At 50.4% G+C, this 17896-nt stretch overlaps 1 protein-coding gene across 3 annotated transcripts in view; it reads right to left on the bottom strand.

Annotated features, from left to right (window-relative positions):
* LOC135195817 (probable malonyl-CoA-acyl carrier protein transacylase, mitochondrial) overlaps positions 1 to 17896 on the bottom strand; it is a 91727-nt gene that overhangs the window by 22950 nt on the left and 50881 nt on the right. For all 3 annotated transcript variants that reach the window (XM_064222305.1, XM_064222307.1, XM_064222306.1), the window contains exons 5-6: positions 17132 to 17306; positions 15465 to 15574 (exon numbers count right to left, since the gene is read on the bottom strand). In XM_064222305.1, the coding sequence (XP_064078375.1) occupies positions 15465 to 15574; positions 17132 to 17306 (285 nt within the window). The remainder of the gene's footprint in view (positions 1 to 15464; positions 15575 to 17131; positions 17307 to 17896) is intronic.

Here is a 17896-nt window from a genome sequence, read left to right as displayed (position 1 = left end):
GTAGTTAACTGCTTGTCCGACGGTGCGCGCACTGAGAGGTGAAGAATCACTTTTGCTTTAGGCCCATGCAAAAAGTTGCAGAGTGAGGGGTGGCATGAGGTGGGACTATATGTAAAGGACCTCAGGTTTGTATAGTTAGGAAAAATGCAATTTTCGACAAATTGTCATTTGTTCCAATACGTAATACAAACCCTCGGTCCTTTAACAAAAGGAAGACTCACTTATTGGTGGGAGGAATCTGAGTCTTTTTGGTGAACAGACTGGTGTTCGTCCAACCCTGGAATGCCTCCCTGGTCGTAAGAGCGAGGGAGGGATCCAAGCCTCTGTCTGATCGGGGTGTGCACCGCAGGATCAATGGTCAGACCTCTGGGCCAAGTACTAAGAGAGAGGCAAGCGTATCTCTTCGTACCAGCAAGCAAGAACTTGTTCCTGTTTGCAAGAGACAATCATAAAGTTATGGGTTTGTCTCAAGTTGGCATCCACTTCCTCCCCCTTGTCGGAGGAAGTGGGGATATTTGCTCCTATCCCTACTGAAAGGGATAGGATGGTTCTCTGTTGAGTAGCTCACCTGCATCTCGTCCTTACCCAGCAGGGTGACGACCATATCCCTCTACCCAGAGGTAGAGGGGGAGAAAAAGATGGGAAGAGGAGCCAGTCACACACTCTTCACTCATCCATTCCTACAGTCACACCAGGACTCGATGCTGTTCAGCCTGCGAGGGTCTGGGTTAACTACACAACGTGTTGAGGAACCACCACGGGTCTCAAAGAAAAAGATCCAAGGACCTGTGGGCAATATCCCGAAGGTAAAAGGAGGTGCATGTGGTCCGGTTGGACCAGGCCTCTGCCTGCACTACCTGCGCCACGGAGAAGTTTTTGCGGAACGCGAGAGAATGACGAAGAGGCATCCACACTCATCCTGGGGTGTCGAGTTTCTTCAGACAGCTCTGTCGCGCCTTCACAGGACAAAGCAGCATAGCCTTCGTATCGGAGGCGGTGAAATCCATTAGGGAGGGGATTGTGAAGGACTCGAACCAATCGTCAGGGACCGAAGGGTTTTGAGTCTTCGCTACGAAGATCGTTACGAAATCGAGCGTCACAGATCCCCATCCCCTGTATGCTTGACTTCGCAGGAAAAGTCATGCAGTTACCTCAGACGAAAAGAAGGGAATAGTCGCATGACCTATCCCTCTTCTCGACTTCGGTGATGTCCAGTAACCATACTGACAAGCTATTAAGACGAAGTAATGATTGCTCTGGAACAACCGAACTAAGTCCACAGCGTAGTTCATAACTGACTCGGGCGCTCTGACAGCTGCCGACTGACTGGTTCGGAATCGGTAGTGAGGCAAGTTGTCCTAGCATCCGGGTAAGTCACGTGACCTTCGCCCTTTGAAGGGTTATGCCGAGAGACCAAACAAATAATGTATTTGTTTGTCACCGATGCATGACGGCACGGTGATGATTCTCTTAATGCATATGCTCAAAAGGTGAAAGTCAATTGCCTTCTAGAGACCGAAGTCCCTGACGGCAAGACATTCTCATAGTCGTTGAATCTCAGCTAAGGAGAAACAACACTGTGCTGTTGAAGACGAAGGTAGACATTGAATACAACCTACGTCTTCCAGCTGAATCGAGAGAATGAATATCAAGATTCTGAACCTGTGCTTACAAATGACTGAAAACGCTAACCGCTATTTCATTGCTGTCCGGTGAGGAGTCGTAGTTGCAATGAAAGCGGGGCGTTCTCGGTAATGAAAGCACTGCCTGAAGAACTGCTTCTCATGGGCTGAACGTTTGGAAGTAGAGCTGGCAGGTATGGAAGTAGACGATGTCTTTCAATACATCTGCTAATCCGGGGTGAACAATGAACAATTGCACACCTCCGAATACGAGATATTTTGAGGACAAACTCAGATTCCGCAAAAACCATTCGCATTATCGCAGTGCGGTAAACAGAAAGATGAAAGTCGAAGAGATATCTCTGTTTTAAATTCTCGCAATACCGAAGATGATGAATACGAGTGTCACAGCAGTAGAAGGTCATTCATGTATGCGAGAATCCCCGTAATCAGAGACCTAAGTCCGTGATTGTTGGGCAGAGATACGGTTGGTAGTCAATCACAGCAGGGGAGAAAGACATAATCCGACCGTGCATCTCGAAGCAGCAGCTGGCACTGAGCTGCCTCGGGCAGTTCAATACACAGTAGCTGTCGCTGACTTGTCATCCTGAGTTGTCAGGTAATCCATTCCACGAAGGAATGCGTTCGGCTAGAACCACCGAGCATAAAAAGATATGCTCGACCAATTATATTTAGGCGAAACGAATTTCGGTAAATACAAAAGCTTAAATGATGTTGTCGTGACAGAACCAAAAGTATATAAAATTGAAACTGGAAACTCCTGGAAGGTTGCAGGCAACCCCGAGTTGCAGTTCAATTAGAATACTCCTTGTCTAAGTCGCAATCCGTAGAGTAACTAGGATATGCGCCTACCCCTCGGACAATTCAACTGCTAGCAGAATCATGTTGCGAGGTTAATATACGTAGTATATTTGTAGGATTCTGAACAACAATCTCCATCCTAAATTCTTTTCCTTCAAGAAAACAAAATAAGGATTGGAGATCGACCGCCTTCGATCTCTAACAAAGAGAATGAAGGAGAAGTCTTCCCCGAAGGAAAACTTCAATGGTGAACAGAATATCGAAGACGATAGTTCAAGCCAAACTGGATTTCCCATCCGTTCTCTCTATTCCAGGGTTGGCCGCCTACTGAGAGATATCTTCCTTCGGCGACAGTCTTCTTCCAATGCTAAGAATTCCAGGAATTCGAGCATTCGGCGAGATCCCCGATTATCGTGGTAACAATTATCAGGAATACTCGTCTAACTCCCTTGGACAGTGGTCTCGCCATTGTGTGCTAGAAATTCTGCATAATTTTTAAGCATCCAGCAACACCCCCACCGGATTCGTTAAACGAATATCGGTTGGTGGTCCTCTCGATTTCCGTAGAAATCGGAGATGGTGCAGGGTCGCTCCTCCACGACCGGGGTTACGTCAGGTAGGACCCGAAGGTCCCCCCGGTAGCGCAGTCCCCAATCGTGGGATCCTACAGAGAAGTCTCTGTAGGATCCTACCCCTTTCCCTTGTAACCGTAAAGAGAGAGGGAATGGGGGACGAAAAGGAAATTGCTCGCCTTTCCAGCGGAACTAGCATTTGGAGAAGAGAGTAGGAGCAGCCATCACCTTGTGGCGATGGCCTTCCTCCCCCCTCCTGCCCGAGGAGGGTTACGAACTCGTACTGTAGGTAAGCATCTGCCATCACTGCGAACGTCGTCTGGGTGGGGCTGATCAACACCTGACAGGAGAGCCAAAACCGTCCTCTGGCTCATTCCAGTCCTCGTCGAGGTCGAAACCTCTCAGGAGGACCGAAGGGGGGGGGAAGAAGAGCTGCAATACTCCGTAAAACACTGCTGTCGCGGCAGAGGAGGTGGAAGTAGCTTGCCCGACGGGCTAGACTTAAGCGAGCCATCTCGTCCGGAGACAAAAGGCTCTACCTGGTCCAGAACCGAGTTGAGAAGCTCTTATCGCGGCAAGCCCACCGTCAGTCTGGTTCCCTACTTCGGGCTCCAGAACGACTTGAGCCGTGACGTGGCTCTTCTGATGGGAGCGGCGAAGATTTGCCGAGGTCGTTGTGTTGATGAATCAGCGCAATAACCTCGGTCAAGTTCTTCTGGATCTCGGAAGTCACAGCATCTTGCGGAGTGGGACCGTCAAGCCCCTCGAACAAGAGCATATTCCGAGAACCTCCCCCTTCAGGAGGGGGAACAGCTACAGACCCCTCTCGGTCTCCTCCTGCCACTTGCGCGTACGTCCTAGTCGGTCTGAAGATCGTGCCTGGTACGTACGGTGTCATGACGGGATCGTGAGCGGCGCACTTCTCACGATCACTCCTGAATACCTCGCTCTTCCCGGTGTAACCCAAGGAAGTTGAAGGTATAGGAGAGGCAGACCTGACGCTCCCCCCTCGCTCGCTGGCAGGACCAGCGTGCGTGGGGGGCTGCAGCCGAAACCCGCAGTGGGGATCGGTCTGCAGCCAAAACCCGCGGTGGGGATCGGTCTGCAGCCGAAACCCGTGGTGGGGATCGGTCTGCAGTCCTGGCCGTGCCGCTCACCTGTGGCGAGCGGCTCGACTGAGCACGTCGACCCCGGTCCCGTGCATCAGACGAGCTACTGCTGGTCGCCCTATCCGCCCGGTCCCTGTGGGAGCGGCGGTCAGGTGACCTGCAGAGCTCGCTGTCGCGGTGAGACCGGTGAGTGTCCTCACAGCGCGTCGAACCGCTGGTACCAGCCGAGGCTGGTACCGACGGTCGGGGGGACTTTTCCCAGCCTCAACCCGTGGCCGGTCAGAGACCGTCACGTCAACCCGAGGTACCGGCTGATTGCTGCGAGAGCGGCCACTGGCCTGGCGAGAGTCACCTGAGCGGCTCTCGCCAGTCTTCTGCTCCGTGCCTCGGTCTTGACGTCGAGCGAACTCAGACGTCTCAACTTTGGCTGCACGGTCTCCCAAAGGATACCGTACACTCGGAACTTCTCGCGGACGAGAAGCCGAGCCGGTACCTGGCTTAGCGGCAGAGCTGCTAAGACCAGGCGAGGGAGTACCAGCGGTAGCCGGTACACCCCTGGTCCCCGTCTTCTTCTTCTTCTCAGAAGAAGAGACGGGCCCTGTTCACCAGCAGAAGAACCCCCCGTCCCACCGGAGTGAGACGGCTCTTCGAAGGTCCCGAAGGAACCTTCTTAGGTGGGAGCCCGGGTTACCAGCTGGTCGCTGCGAGAGTGGCCGCTGGCCTGGCGAGCGTCACCTGAGCGGCTCTCACCAGCCTTCTGCTCCTTGCCGCGGTCTTGGCGCCGAGTGAACTCTGGCGCCGAAACTTTGGCTGCACGGTCTCCCGAGGGAGAGCGTACACTCGGGATCTCTCGCGAACGAGAGACCCGAGCTGAAACCTGGCGTAGCGGCATCGCCGCTAGCACCAGGCGAGGAAGTACCAGTGGTAACCGGTACTCCTCTGGTCCCCGTCTATCTCTTCCTTGTGGAAGGGGAGACGGGCCCAGCTCCCGAAGGAGCAGGAGGACCAGCAGAAGGACCCCCCCTGTCCCACCGGGGTGGGACGGGCCCTTAGAAGTTCCCGAAGGAGACTTCTTAGGGGGGAAAGAGGCAGCAGCAGACGATGATGACGAAGACGACACCTTCCTCCTCTTCTTCTTCTTCCTCGTCAGCTCACGCAGGACAGTCGTCAGGTCCTCCATCCAGGCCGGAGCCGGGGCTATTGCCGAAGCAACACGGCCTGACGGCACCTGTCCGGAAGGACCTGGGACTGGGGAAGACACACCGTGGGCAGGACCAGCATGGACAGGCGCAGGAACCATGAGTGACTGGTACAGCAACCAGCTCGGGAGCGGCAGGAACAGAAGGGACAGCCAAGCCAGCAGCGGGAACCACATCAGCGGCAGGTACGGCAGGTACGGCCGGCCCAGCCATCGCCTCGTAGAATCATCGGCAGCCAGCAGGAACCTGGGTACTGGCGGCCGGTCCAGGGGCGAGCTCTTAGGTGCAGCGGAAGTCTGGGGGAGGCAACACGAAGAACCAAGGCGGCGTTGGCATACCCCCCCCTTGGTACGGCGGCGACTGGCCCTTGAACAGCGGTAGACGGCGTCATCGACACAGTGTGAGGATTCTACACCAGAAGGGGGGGAAGCGGCATATGCGAGGATCGAGATCGTGGTGGTGGTAGTGGTAACCGCTCCATGAGTCACCGCCCCAGACCCCGCCAGACGTTGAAGCAGCCCCTGGATGCTAGGCACGCCCTGCAGCCCCAGCGGCCCACACCTGTCCAAGGTCGTCTCCCACGGATGTAGCACCTGCGGTAGCACAGAGAGATTAGTGAAAAGGGGTTCCCTCACGCACGGGGGGGAGATATGGCCCACCCCGAACGGAAGGAAAAACCCCAAATACAAAATACAACGGGGCACCGAGCGCCCTCCTCCACGCTCAAAGATCAGCGAGGAGAAGGACCCGGAAACCCCCCCATCCCTCGAAGGGGAAGGAGACAATGAGTGAGCTGAGCGGGGGGCAGGAAAGAAGACGAAGAATCGGATACCAAGGGAGTCGCGGGAGAGCTTTCTGACGACTTCCTGGCAGACCTTCGCTTACCCCACCCCCGCACAGCCGTGACAATAATGTGAAAATGAAACAGGATACTGCACTTGCGATTCACTTTCACACAACATAAAAGGGGAAGGATCAATCACGGGAAAGAGCGGAAGTTGATCCAAATTGAAAATGATGCAATCATAATATATGAAAATGAAAAAGAATACCACACTCGCGATTTCACTTTCACACAAAATAAGGAGAAGGATCAAATCCCGGGTAAGAACAGAAACTTGATCCAATAATATGATGCTATCATAAAAATATACATGAAAATGGGAAGGATCAATTCCCGGGTAAGAGCGGAAATTGATCCAAAATGAAAATTGATGCAATTAAATAATAAATGAAAAAGAAAAAGAATACTGCAATTGCTATTCCACTTTAAATGCAATCTATTTATACAAATAAGAGGCTCGTGCCGAGCGCCTTCACGCTCTCAGCAACGAACGCACAGGGCAAAATATAATGAAAGGAATACTTACATTTCAATTACACACTTTCGCCCACCATACATGACTCGGCGCAAGCGCGCTCCCGCCCTCGACACCGAGACATAATTCAACGGTATCAATATCAATTTCATGAAAAGAGCGGAAACCGCCGCATCTACGGCGATAGCTCCATAATTAAGTATTGAAAATGAAAACAGAGTACTTACAGTTTCATTTTCATTTAAACAAACCGTTAGTAGAAAACACAAAATAAACAAAGCATACGACGATGAAGCGGGCAGAGAGTGATGACGAACACGTCCTTCACACCCGCGGCCGAAAGCAAAAGTGATTCTTCGCGCACTGTCGGACAAGCAGTTAACTACCGTTCTCCCCTTGTTCGAAGCTTACGACCGTCCCAGCTGCTGCTAGTTACCTTCCTTTTGTTAAAGGACCGAGGGTTTGTATTACGTATCGGAACAAATAATGGTTGAAGCATTCTACTTTTGCAACCAGGATTGCAGGTTGGCAAAAATTAATAATTAATCAGGAAATCAGCATAGAACACAAGGAGTTACTCATCAGGCTCAGTTTCTACTGTTTTCCCCATGAAAACATGAATTAATGAAGGGTTCTGCTACTTCTAAATAGTAACAATTATAAGAAATAACAATTTATCAAAAATTGTATTTTTCCTAACTATACAAACCTGAGGTCCTTTAACAATAGGAATTAACTTACGGCCGTTGAATCTTGAACAAGGTGGTTAGGCAGTAACTACCGCTAGCCTGCCCGGATGTAAACACTCCACTTTGCCTTTCGGCCCAGGTTCAGATTGAGGGGTGGCATGAGGTGGGCATATTTGTAAAGGACCTCAGGTTTGTATAGTTAGGAAAAATACAATTTTCGACAAATTATTTGTTCCGATACGAATACAAGCCTTCGGTCCTTTAACAATAGGAAGACACTGATTGGTGGGAGGAATATGAGTGAGCCTCTAGAACTGACTGGAGTTCTGCGCACCTAGGCTACTCCTCCTGGTCGTAAGAGCGAGTAGGAGTGCCCTGCTGCCTCTGACAACTTGATCGGAGTATAGGAGCTGCGTGATCAAGAGTCAGACTTCTGGGCCTTTTCGAAATGAGTGAGGGACTGTGACTCATCCGAAAAAGGGCTGTGAAGAATATTGGCGTCGGAGACATTAATGCAAAGTTCTGGGAAGGGTTTGCATTATGGCAGCCCCCTTCCCTCCCCTGGTAGAAGGAAGGAGCGGGACTGCTTCTATGATTCTGATAAGAAACATAAAAAGGATGCTTATGTATAGGCTTACCGCAGTCAATTCGTCGACCCAGGCCAGTGTGAGCTGGAGTCCTATCCTCAACCTGAAGGACGAAGAATGGACGAGGCGGGGAAGGGGGAGAGCGAGAGCCAGTCACTCTCGCATCCTTCTTACCTCTACAACTGCACACCATGGACGAGATGCAACTTGTCATGTCGAGGAGCTGGGTAAGCAAACACATCTGTAAGCATCCACCACTGGTCCAAGGAAATGAGGTTCCAAGGACCTTTGGGCAGTCCCGGAGGGAAAAAAGGATATAGTCGCGATGACCTATCCATCTTTCTGTCCGACATATTCTTCGGAGTGATGTCCAGTACCAATACTGGTCTATCCGTCTGCAGCGAAGTCACTTGCGGTCTCATATCCCACTGCAGCGAAGTCTCTCGCGGTCTTGTACCCCACTGCGGCGAAGTCTCTTCGTCTCCGCTGTGGATAGGACACCGACACTCCATGGTGGGTGTCGATGGTTATGGGTACCGGAACAAGCTAGTAGGACGAAATAATGATTGATCTGGAACAACCGAACTAAGTCCACAGCGTAGCTCATGACGTTCTTGGACACTTCGACAGCTGCCGACTGACTGCGTTCGGTTGTGTGAGGCGAGCTGTCCAAGCATCCGAGGCGTAGTCACATGACCCTCGCCTTTTGAAGGGTTATGCCGAGAGACCATACAAATCGTCTATCTGTTGCCACCGATGCCGGAAGGCGAGATGATGAGGGGGGGTTTTCACATACGCCATGGACTGATTATATGGAAGGCACGCAATAAATGTAAAATTTATGGTGGAAGACTTCAGCTACTTTAATGTTAGAAACCTTTAACTTACCTCTAAAATAACATCCTAAAACTTCACTGGAAATGAAATGAGGTAGTCCAAGATTAAAGTGATGAACTTTCAATATATACCCTGCTTGAATTCTTCAATTTTTAACACAATATAACAATTTGTCAAAAATTGTATTTTTCCTAACTATACAAACCTGAGGTCCTTTAACAATAGGAATGTAACTTGCGGCAGCTGTAACCGGTCGTAAGCTTCAAACAAGGGAGTTCGGTAGGTAACTGCTTGTCTGACAGTCAGGGCACCGCGCGACTGGGAGGTGAAGAATCACTTTGCTTTAGGCCCAGGAAAAACAGAGTGAGGGGTGGCATGAGGTGGGACTATGTGTAAAGGACCTCAGGTTTGTATAGTTAGGAAAAATACAATTTTCGACAAATTGTTATTTGTTCCGATACGTAATATAAACCATCGATCCTTTAACGATAGGAAGACTCACTTCTTGGTAGGTGGAGTCTGAATCAATAAACAGACTGGTGTTCGTCCAACCTTGGTTCCCTCCCTGGTCGTAAGAGCAGAGGGAGGGATCCTAGCCTCTGCCCAATGATTGGGGTATGTACCGCAGGATCAATGGTCAGACCTCTGGACCCAAGTAATAAGAGGGAGGCCAGCGTACCTCTTAAAACTAGCAAGCAAGAACTTGTTCCTATTACAAGAGGCAATATGAAGTCATGGGTTTGTCTCTTGTTGGCTTCCACTCTCCCCCCTTGTTGGGAGAAGTGGTGGATAATCGCTCCTATCCCTAATGAAAGGGATAGGATGGAGCTCGGTCGAGTAGCTTACCTGTATCGGTCTCCTGTTCCAGCATAGTGACGACCGCGTCCCTCTGCCCACAGGTAGAGGGGGAGAAAAAGATGGGGAAGAGAAGCCAGTCACACTCTCATTCACTCATCCATTCATGCAGTCACACAAGGATTCGATGCTGTTCTGTCCAGTCGGGTGCTGGGTAAGCTACACAACCTGTTGAGCAGCCACCATGGATCCCAAGGAAAAAGTGTCCAAGGACCTGTGGGCTATATCCCGAAGTTCTTGCGGAACGCAAGGGAAGGACCAATGCCTCTGACTTCATGGGCTCTTGGACGAAGGGTACAGATGTCGTCGCTACCATCAGCTTCGTATGCCCTCCTGATCACCTCACGCAGCCAGAAAGAAAGTGTGTTCTTGGATACTTCTTTCTTGGTCACCCTGGTGCTAACGAAAAGGCGTCGACACTCAGGTCTGAGGTGCCGAGTTCTCTTCAAATAGCGCCGTAGCGCCCTCACAGGACAAAGCAGCATCTCATCCGCACCGTTGTCGGTGAAGTCCAATAGGGAGGGGATCGTGAATGACTCGAACCGGTCGTCAGGGACCGAAGGATTCTGAGTCTTTGCTACGAAGTTCGGGACAAAATCGAGCGTCAGATCCCCATCCCCTGGTATGCTTGACATCAAAGGAAAGACAATGAAGTTCCCCTACTCTCTTCGCCGATGTCAGGGCCAGCAAGAAGAGGGTCTTGAGGGTCAGGTCCCTGTCTGACGACTCTCGGAGTGGCTCGAAGGGACTTCGAGTCAGACTCCTAAGGACGAGAGTCACATCCCCCCCGGGGGCCTGAGTTCCCTGGGTGGGCAAGACCTCTCGAAGCTCCTCATGAGAAGGGAGATCTCGAACGAGTTCTAGATATCCACTCCTCTCAGTTTCAGGATTAGGGCCAAGGCGGCCCTGTATCCTTTGACTGTGGGGGACGGAGAGGAGCTTCTCTTGGCGAAGAAAAACGAGGAAATCCGCTACCTGCTGAAGAGTGGCTCTGAGAGGAGATAGAACCCGTCTACGACACCAACTACAGAAGACGGCCCACTTTCCCTGGTACACAGCTGCAGAGGACTGTCTGATATACCCAGCCATCTCTGTTGCTGCTCGGCGAGAAAAGCCTCTCGCTCGCATGAGATGGTGGATAACAGCCAGCCGTGATGACGAAGGGACTGGACTGACTGGTGGTACCGTTCCACATGTGGCTGGCAGAGAAGTTTGTGCCAAGGGGGAATCTCTCTTGGTGCTTCAGCAAGCAGAGCCACCAGGATCATCCGGAGATTTGGGGTGACCATCGCTCTGCTGATCACCTTGCGAATCAGACAGAACGGGGGAACGGCGTAAACAAAGAGGTTGTCCCACGGGTGTTGAAGAGCGTCCTTTGCAGCTGCCCATGGGTCTGGCACAGCCGAGAAGAAAACCTGAAGTTCCCTGTTGTGCCAGGTGGCGTTCTTGCTGGAGGGACTTGACGGTCCTACTCCACAGGACGCGGTCACTCCCGAGATCCAGAGGTAATTTTCGGAGGTTACTGCGCTGATCCGTCAGCACAACGACCACGGGGAAGGATCGCCACTCCCACCTTCTGAGCCTACGTCCAGGCTCGAGTCGTTCTGGGGTCCTACGAAGGAACCCAGGACGATGGTGGGTCTGCCGCGATCTGCTCTGGCTGACTCGGTGCTGGGCCAGGTGGACACTCTCGTCTCCGGACAGGAGGGTTCGCTACGGTCTGGCAGGTCTTCCAAGCTACTTCCCCCGCCTCTACTGCGACAGAGAAGGTTCTACGTGCCATCGGAGGACCCTATGCCGCCCAAACAGGTGAACCCGGAGCTAGCTAGGCTAACTCCGGGGGTGTCTCTGCAGCAGCTCCTGTCGGAGAACCTACGGTTCTTGCAGCAAGAGGCACTCGCCTTGAAATCGACTGCCATGGCGGCATTCCAAGCAGACTCCTGGCTAGACCTGTGATCCCACACAGTGTCCAAGGTCGCAGCCACCTCGGGGAACATCTCTCCTGCTTTCGGGAGACTGTGCCAGTCTGGAGGTAGAGCCATCTCCTACCTAGCCCACCAGATGGCAAACCTGTGGGCCAACCTGGTTCTTCGGCGTAGGGACGCAGTCCTCACCCGAGCGACCAGGGCGGCTGGGCATGAGGCGGCTCTGGGTCTTCGCAATGGACTGGTGCAGAGTTCCTCCTCTCTCTTCCCAGGAGAGATGGTGGACGCTGCGGTGGAACGACGGCGCACTGACGACAGTGACCGTTTAGTACATCAGGCAGTCTCGAAGGCGGCTGGGCAGCCTCGAGCTACTGCAGCCAAGACGATCGCATCGTCGAAGCCCAGAGGAAAGACTCTGCCTTTAACTTCTTCAAGGAGCGACCATCACCAGCCCTCCTTCTCACGAGGGAGAGCTGGGAAGAAGTTGAAGAGAAGTGGGAAAGCTAGGGACAGCGTTCCCCCTCATCTGCTGCCGGAAGTTGGGGGGGTGCCTGGCGAGCCATTGGGCAACATGGCAGCGCTATGGAGCGGAGACCTGGATAGCAGATGTCCTTCGGGAGGGGTATCTACTATCCCTTGAGTCTCGGCCACCCCTCACCTCCAACCCAGTCCACCTTCAGACTTAGTACATTTCCGGATCATCCAAGGACGTAGCACTTTGGCAGGAAGTCCAAGCCATGCTGAGCAAAGGAGCTGTGGAGATCGTCAGGGATTGGTCACCGGGCTTCTACAGCCGTCTTTTCCTGGTGAAGTCTTCGGGGGGCTGGCGCCCGGTGATAGATCTCTCTCCCCTGAACCGATTCGTTCGCAAGTCTCGGTTCACAATGGAGACGGCACACTCCGTGCTTGGCTCCATCAGGGAGAATGATTTCATGCTTTCGGTGGACTTGAAGGACGCGTATTTCCAGATACCCGTTCATCAATCATCCAGTACCTCCGCTTCATCCTCGACGGGACGGTGTACCAATTCAGGGCACTTTGCTTCGGTCTCTCAACCGCCCCACAGGTGTTCACGCGAATGTTCGCTCTGGTGTCTGCTTAGGCCCACTCGTCAGGGATACGTCTTTTGAGGTATCTCGACAACTGGTTAGTCCTGGCGAGTTCCCGCTCGCAGTTGCTACGGGACAGGGATTGACTCCTCGAGTTCTGCCGCAATCTGGGGATCATGGTAAACTTTGAGAAGTCAGATCTCGAGCCCAAGCAGAGGATGAAGTACCTGGGTATGCTGATTGATACGGTAGCAGGGCGAGTGTTCCCCGCAGACTCGCGGATCAGCAGATTCAGGGAGGCAGCCAACCAGTTCCTGTCTCGGCAGGAACAGCCAGCTCAGCAGTGGCAAGTCGTGATCGGCCACCTGTCGTCACTCGAGAAGTTAGTCCCTCACGGGCGTCTTGACCTGCCTGCGGTCTCTCCAGTGGAGACTAAAGGAGAGTTGGTCACAGGCAAGAGACCCGCCGTACTTCCCCGTGTCCCTCACGGAGGAGGTGAGGCAGGACCTAGCCTGGTGGCTGGACGACAGGAACCTCATAAGAGGAGTGCCCCCTACCCGCCCGGTCCCGGTGGGAGCGGCGGTCAGGGGACCGGCAGAGTCCACTGTCACAATGGGAGTGGGTCCTGTCCTCACAGCCCGTTGTGCCGGCCGGTTCCGGCGATCAAGGGGACCTCTTCCTTGCCTCAGCCCGCGACGGTCACCAGTCTTCCGCTCCATGCCTCGGTCCTGGTGCCGAGTGAACTCGGAAGCCTGAGCCTTGGCTGCACGGTCACCTGCGGGCGACCGCACACCCGGTACCTCTCGCAAACGAGAGGCCGAGACGGAACCTGATGTAGCAGCAGAGCTCCTACCACCAGGTGAGGAGGTACTGGTGTTAGCCGGTACCCCTCTGGTCCCCGTCTTCTTCTTCCTTGCAGAAGGAGAGACGGGCCCCGCTCCCGAAGGAACGGGAGGACCAGCGGAAGACCCCCCCGTCACACCGGAGTGAGACGGGCCCTAGAAGCTCCCGAAGGAGACTTCTTGGGGGGGAGGAGGCGGCCTTCTTCTTCCTCGGCTGTGAAGCCTTGGAAGTCGAAGGGGAGGAGGCAGCCTTCTTCTTCCTCGGCTGTGAAGCCTTGGAAGTCGAAGGGGAAGAGGCGGCAGCAGACGACGATGACACCTTCCTCTTCTTCTTCTCCTTCTTCTTCTTCGTCAGCTTCCTCAGGACAGTCGTCAGGTCCTCCATCCAGGACGGAGCCGGGGCAATTGCCGAAGCAACACGGCCCGGCTGCACCTGTCCGGAAGGACCCGCGACTGGAGCAGCAACCACGGGCAGGAACGACGTCGGCAGGGGTTGGTCCAGGTACGGCAGGAGGCGGGGCAGCAGCCAGCAACACCCTGGGTACAGTCGGGGGCTGAGGCGAGAGCGGCGAACCCGGGCGGCAGTCACGACCCTCCTCGGAATACCTGGAAGCGGCGCCTGGACAGCAGCTGAAGGTGTTACCATGGTTACATGTTGAGTGTACACCAGGTGAGGAGGGGCAGCATACCCAGGGGTCGAGACGGTGGTGGTGGTAGTGGTGGTTATCGGGCCGTGTATTACCGGAGCAGAGCCACTCGCCAGGTGATGCAGCAGCCCCTGAACACTCTGTGTCCCCTGGAGACCCAGCAAGAACCAAACCTAGCCGAGGTCGTCACCCGTGGCAGGCACACCTGAGGGAGCAAAGGTCGGGTTAGTATGGGGGGTTCCCCTCGCCCGGGGGGGGGGGGGGGACAAGTCCCACCCCAAGCGAACGGAAGACCCCGAGTACAACTGAATGTCAGGGTATCTCGCCCCCTCCTCCACACTCGACAGATCGGGCGAAGAGGAGCGAGAAACCCTGCCCCTTCCGCCCCCGAAGGGGAAGGAGCCATAAGCGGGAGTTGAGATGGAGGGAGGAAAGAAGACGACGTGTCTGAGACCAGGGAAGTAGCCGGAAAACTTTCCGTTGACTCCCTGGAAGGCTTACGTCGCTTCCTCCACCCCTCAAATCACACCCACTGCTCCTCCGACCACACGCAACAAATATCACAGGGCTCAGTGCGAGAGCATTCGGGCCCCCGACACCGAGCACATAAATCATGAGGTTCAGGAAAGGAGCGGAAGGCCCCACACCAGGGTATCTGCGGCTGATGGGGGGCGTGGGGAACTCTCCAGCTCACGAGAATCCATAATAAAAAGAAAATACAAAAGTCATAAGTAAGAGAAGGCAAACCAAAGTTTGCAGTACGAAGCATGCGATGATGGCAGGCAGAGAGAAGTAGAGAACACGTCTGTCACCCAGCATGGCTGAAAGCAAAGTGATTCTTCACCTCCCGGTCGCGCGGTGCGCTGGCTGTCAGACAAGCAGTTAACTACCGAACTCCCTTGTTCGAAGCTTACGACCGGTTCCAGCTGCCGCAAGTTACATTCCTATTGTTAAAGGACCGATGGTTTGTATTACGCATCGGAACATAAAAATGTTTTTGGCACAAACCTTAAGACCTAAAAGCCTGCACATATCCTTGTCAACACTTGTGGATAACAATTCTAGTATTAAACAATTCACAATTATTCAGAGGTAGACTATTTTACATCAAAAAAACTTGTTAACACAGCCATGTGAATATAATATCACAAACAGGGATTCATAAAAGAGAAATCAATAAATATTTGGATTGTACAATATGTAAAAAATACTTATTACAATTTTGCATTTTACTATAGCCAAGTCCCTTTTATCGTTTTCCATTTAACTGTTCAGCTTCTTTACTTTGCTCTGAGCATCAATCTTATTGAAAAGCAAATCCTTCTGGTGAGCAAAACAAAAAGTAATTAGTAACATTGTGGTATCATCATTAAAATAATTATAATCTTACCGTCTTCAAAGGACAAGGAACCTGCAAATGTCAATGCAGTGATCTCTCCAACACTGTAACCTGCTACACCAATGCATGACTCCAGCACATGTGGTCTCTCTTCTCTCAGCCTGTAAATCCAATGAATGAGTATCAATTAAACAACCAAACTTTAGTAAAATTTTACAATGGTGTCATAGTTGTCATTTAATGTCCATATATTGCACAACATTAATTGGTCTCTAAAAAGCAGGTCTATCACTTCCTTCAGGATTAAGCCCTAGACTTCTCTTCCTATCCTTTTCAGTTATGTATCTTCTTAACAAGGCTTAAAAAATTTTGTTGTTAATTCCACTGGTCTTGACATAACAGCTTACAACCAACTAACTGACCTAAGAAGTGAATTTTTTCTCACCTCAACAATCACCACTGATGATTGTGCATACTTTGTTTATATGCAAAATCATAATCTAAAAATCTCAAACTAACATAAAAATCCAATGCTTTGTGTTACATGTACCAAAATCCTTATGGTCGGAATGGAAAATTTCTGAAGTCTGTTAGCTGCTTAACAGAATGCTTTTAAAACCTCTAGCAACTAATAATATACGTATCTGATATATTCTTTTGACTCCACTCAGAAATTTTTCTTTTGACTCCACTCAGAAATTTTATCTCATACCAGTAGTCAATCATTAGTGACTGGAGACCCAATTACAAATTCCAAGCTAATTAAGGGACCTTTGTGTTATTCATGGGCCTGGATATGATGATGAATACAGGCAGTTCCCGGCTTATGACAGGGGTTCCATTTTGAGACGCGCCGTAAGCTGAAAAGCATTGTAACCCGGAAAATCTAAAACCCTATGAAAACCATACTTTTAATACTTTGGGAGCATTAAAAACTATGTAAACTGCTTTCTTATTGCATTTTTCATCAAAAAAACTAAAATATTGATTATTTTGCACTTTTGGAGTCGTATTTCTTCCGCCAGATTGGCGTTGTAAGCGCTGTAACCCTGGAACACACGTCGTAAACCTGGAAATAATTTCTGATGAATATAATAGAAAAGCGTTGTAACCTCGGAACGTCGTAAGCCGAACCCGTCGTACGCCGGGGACTACCTGTACTCTTATTTTTACTAACCTTCCAAGATTATTGCAGATAGAACCTTAATGTATTATTCAAACCAGTATGCAATGGATATAATGATGTGCAGATGGAATGGCTGTACAGCATTATGTAAAAAATAATGAAAATCTATGAACAATCCAACTGACAAATATTACATACCATTTCTGTTATCTAAAAAGCAATAACATACGGTATCCCGAAAATCATGTTTTGTAACTTTTTAAAGATTCTATCCTTGACAACAAATGTGTAGCAACAAATAGTACTACATAAGACAGATGTTCCCAAAATGCAAAGCTGTGACCATCCACATGAAATAACATCAACAAGAATATTATTATAATTTACAAATTTAACAGCGTAACATTTAATTTTTTAGTGCATATGTGGCATTTTCTACCTATAATATGAAACAAAAAGAAACAATCTTTTTTTATCATCATACAGTTCTGTAAGTGTACAATTATCTTTAGTGTACATGGCCAGCCATAAAACTGCAGTCTGATTAAACCATCTTTTAAAATAAACAAACTTACGAGTCTGATCAACTTACTTTTCAACAGCAGCTAATGATGCAACCACAACTGCTGGCTGCTGATATTCTGTTTTACTGAGTTTATCTGCTGGTCCCTCTAAACTTAATCTTAACAGGTCATAACCCAATATCTGAGAAGCAGCTTCATATATACTTCGAACATTGGGGTATTCCAACATTTCTTTGCCCATGCCTGGAAATATAAGAATCTCATATAAAATATGATAGTCTATAACTTGGAACATTTACACAAATTTACGCTATATTTTCCTTGACACACAAGTTGCTATTCCTGACAAATGAAAATCAGCAAAATTCCACTGAACATCTCTAAAATTCACTTGTCAACTGTTTATTATAATGTTTCATGGTAAAATTAATTATTTGGATATTCATCTGCTGCTAAAATTAGCATATATATGTATCTCTGTGCCATCAGGTGCAATCAGCAATAAAAAAATAAAAAAATAAAAATGCTTGGTTAACCTTTTTCCCACAAAGTGGTGTTGGAATGTCTACATTCTTGTCAGAATTCACCACCACCACCCACTAAGATGTGGGGAAACTGGGTGGGTTTTGACTTTAACAACAAATAGGTATCCAAATAATTTTATCAAGAACATTTTCATTATTTGGAATGAATATTACTTACTGTTAAAGTTAGCTGACTACCACACTGAATGGTTAGTGCGGCCAGAGAAACAATGTTCAGCCAAGTGAACTAGAAGCTTTTTATTATAGAGAAAAAAGCGTGTAAGGCCCTTGTAGTATGACTTATCACAG

This window comes from Macrobrachium nipponense, chromosome 16 (assembly GCF_015104395.2).
Source record: "Macrobrachium nipponense isolate FS-2020 chromosome 16, ASM1510439v2, whole genome shotgun sequence".
NCBI lineage: Eukaryota > Metazoa > Arthropoda > Malacostraca > Decapoda > Palaemonidae > Macrobrachium > Macrobrachium nipponense.
This window is presented reverse-complemented; position numbering and strand designations above follow the sequence as displayed.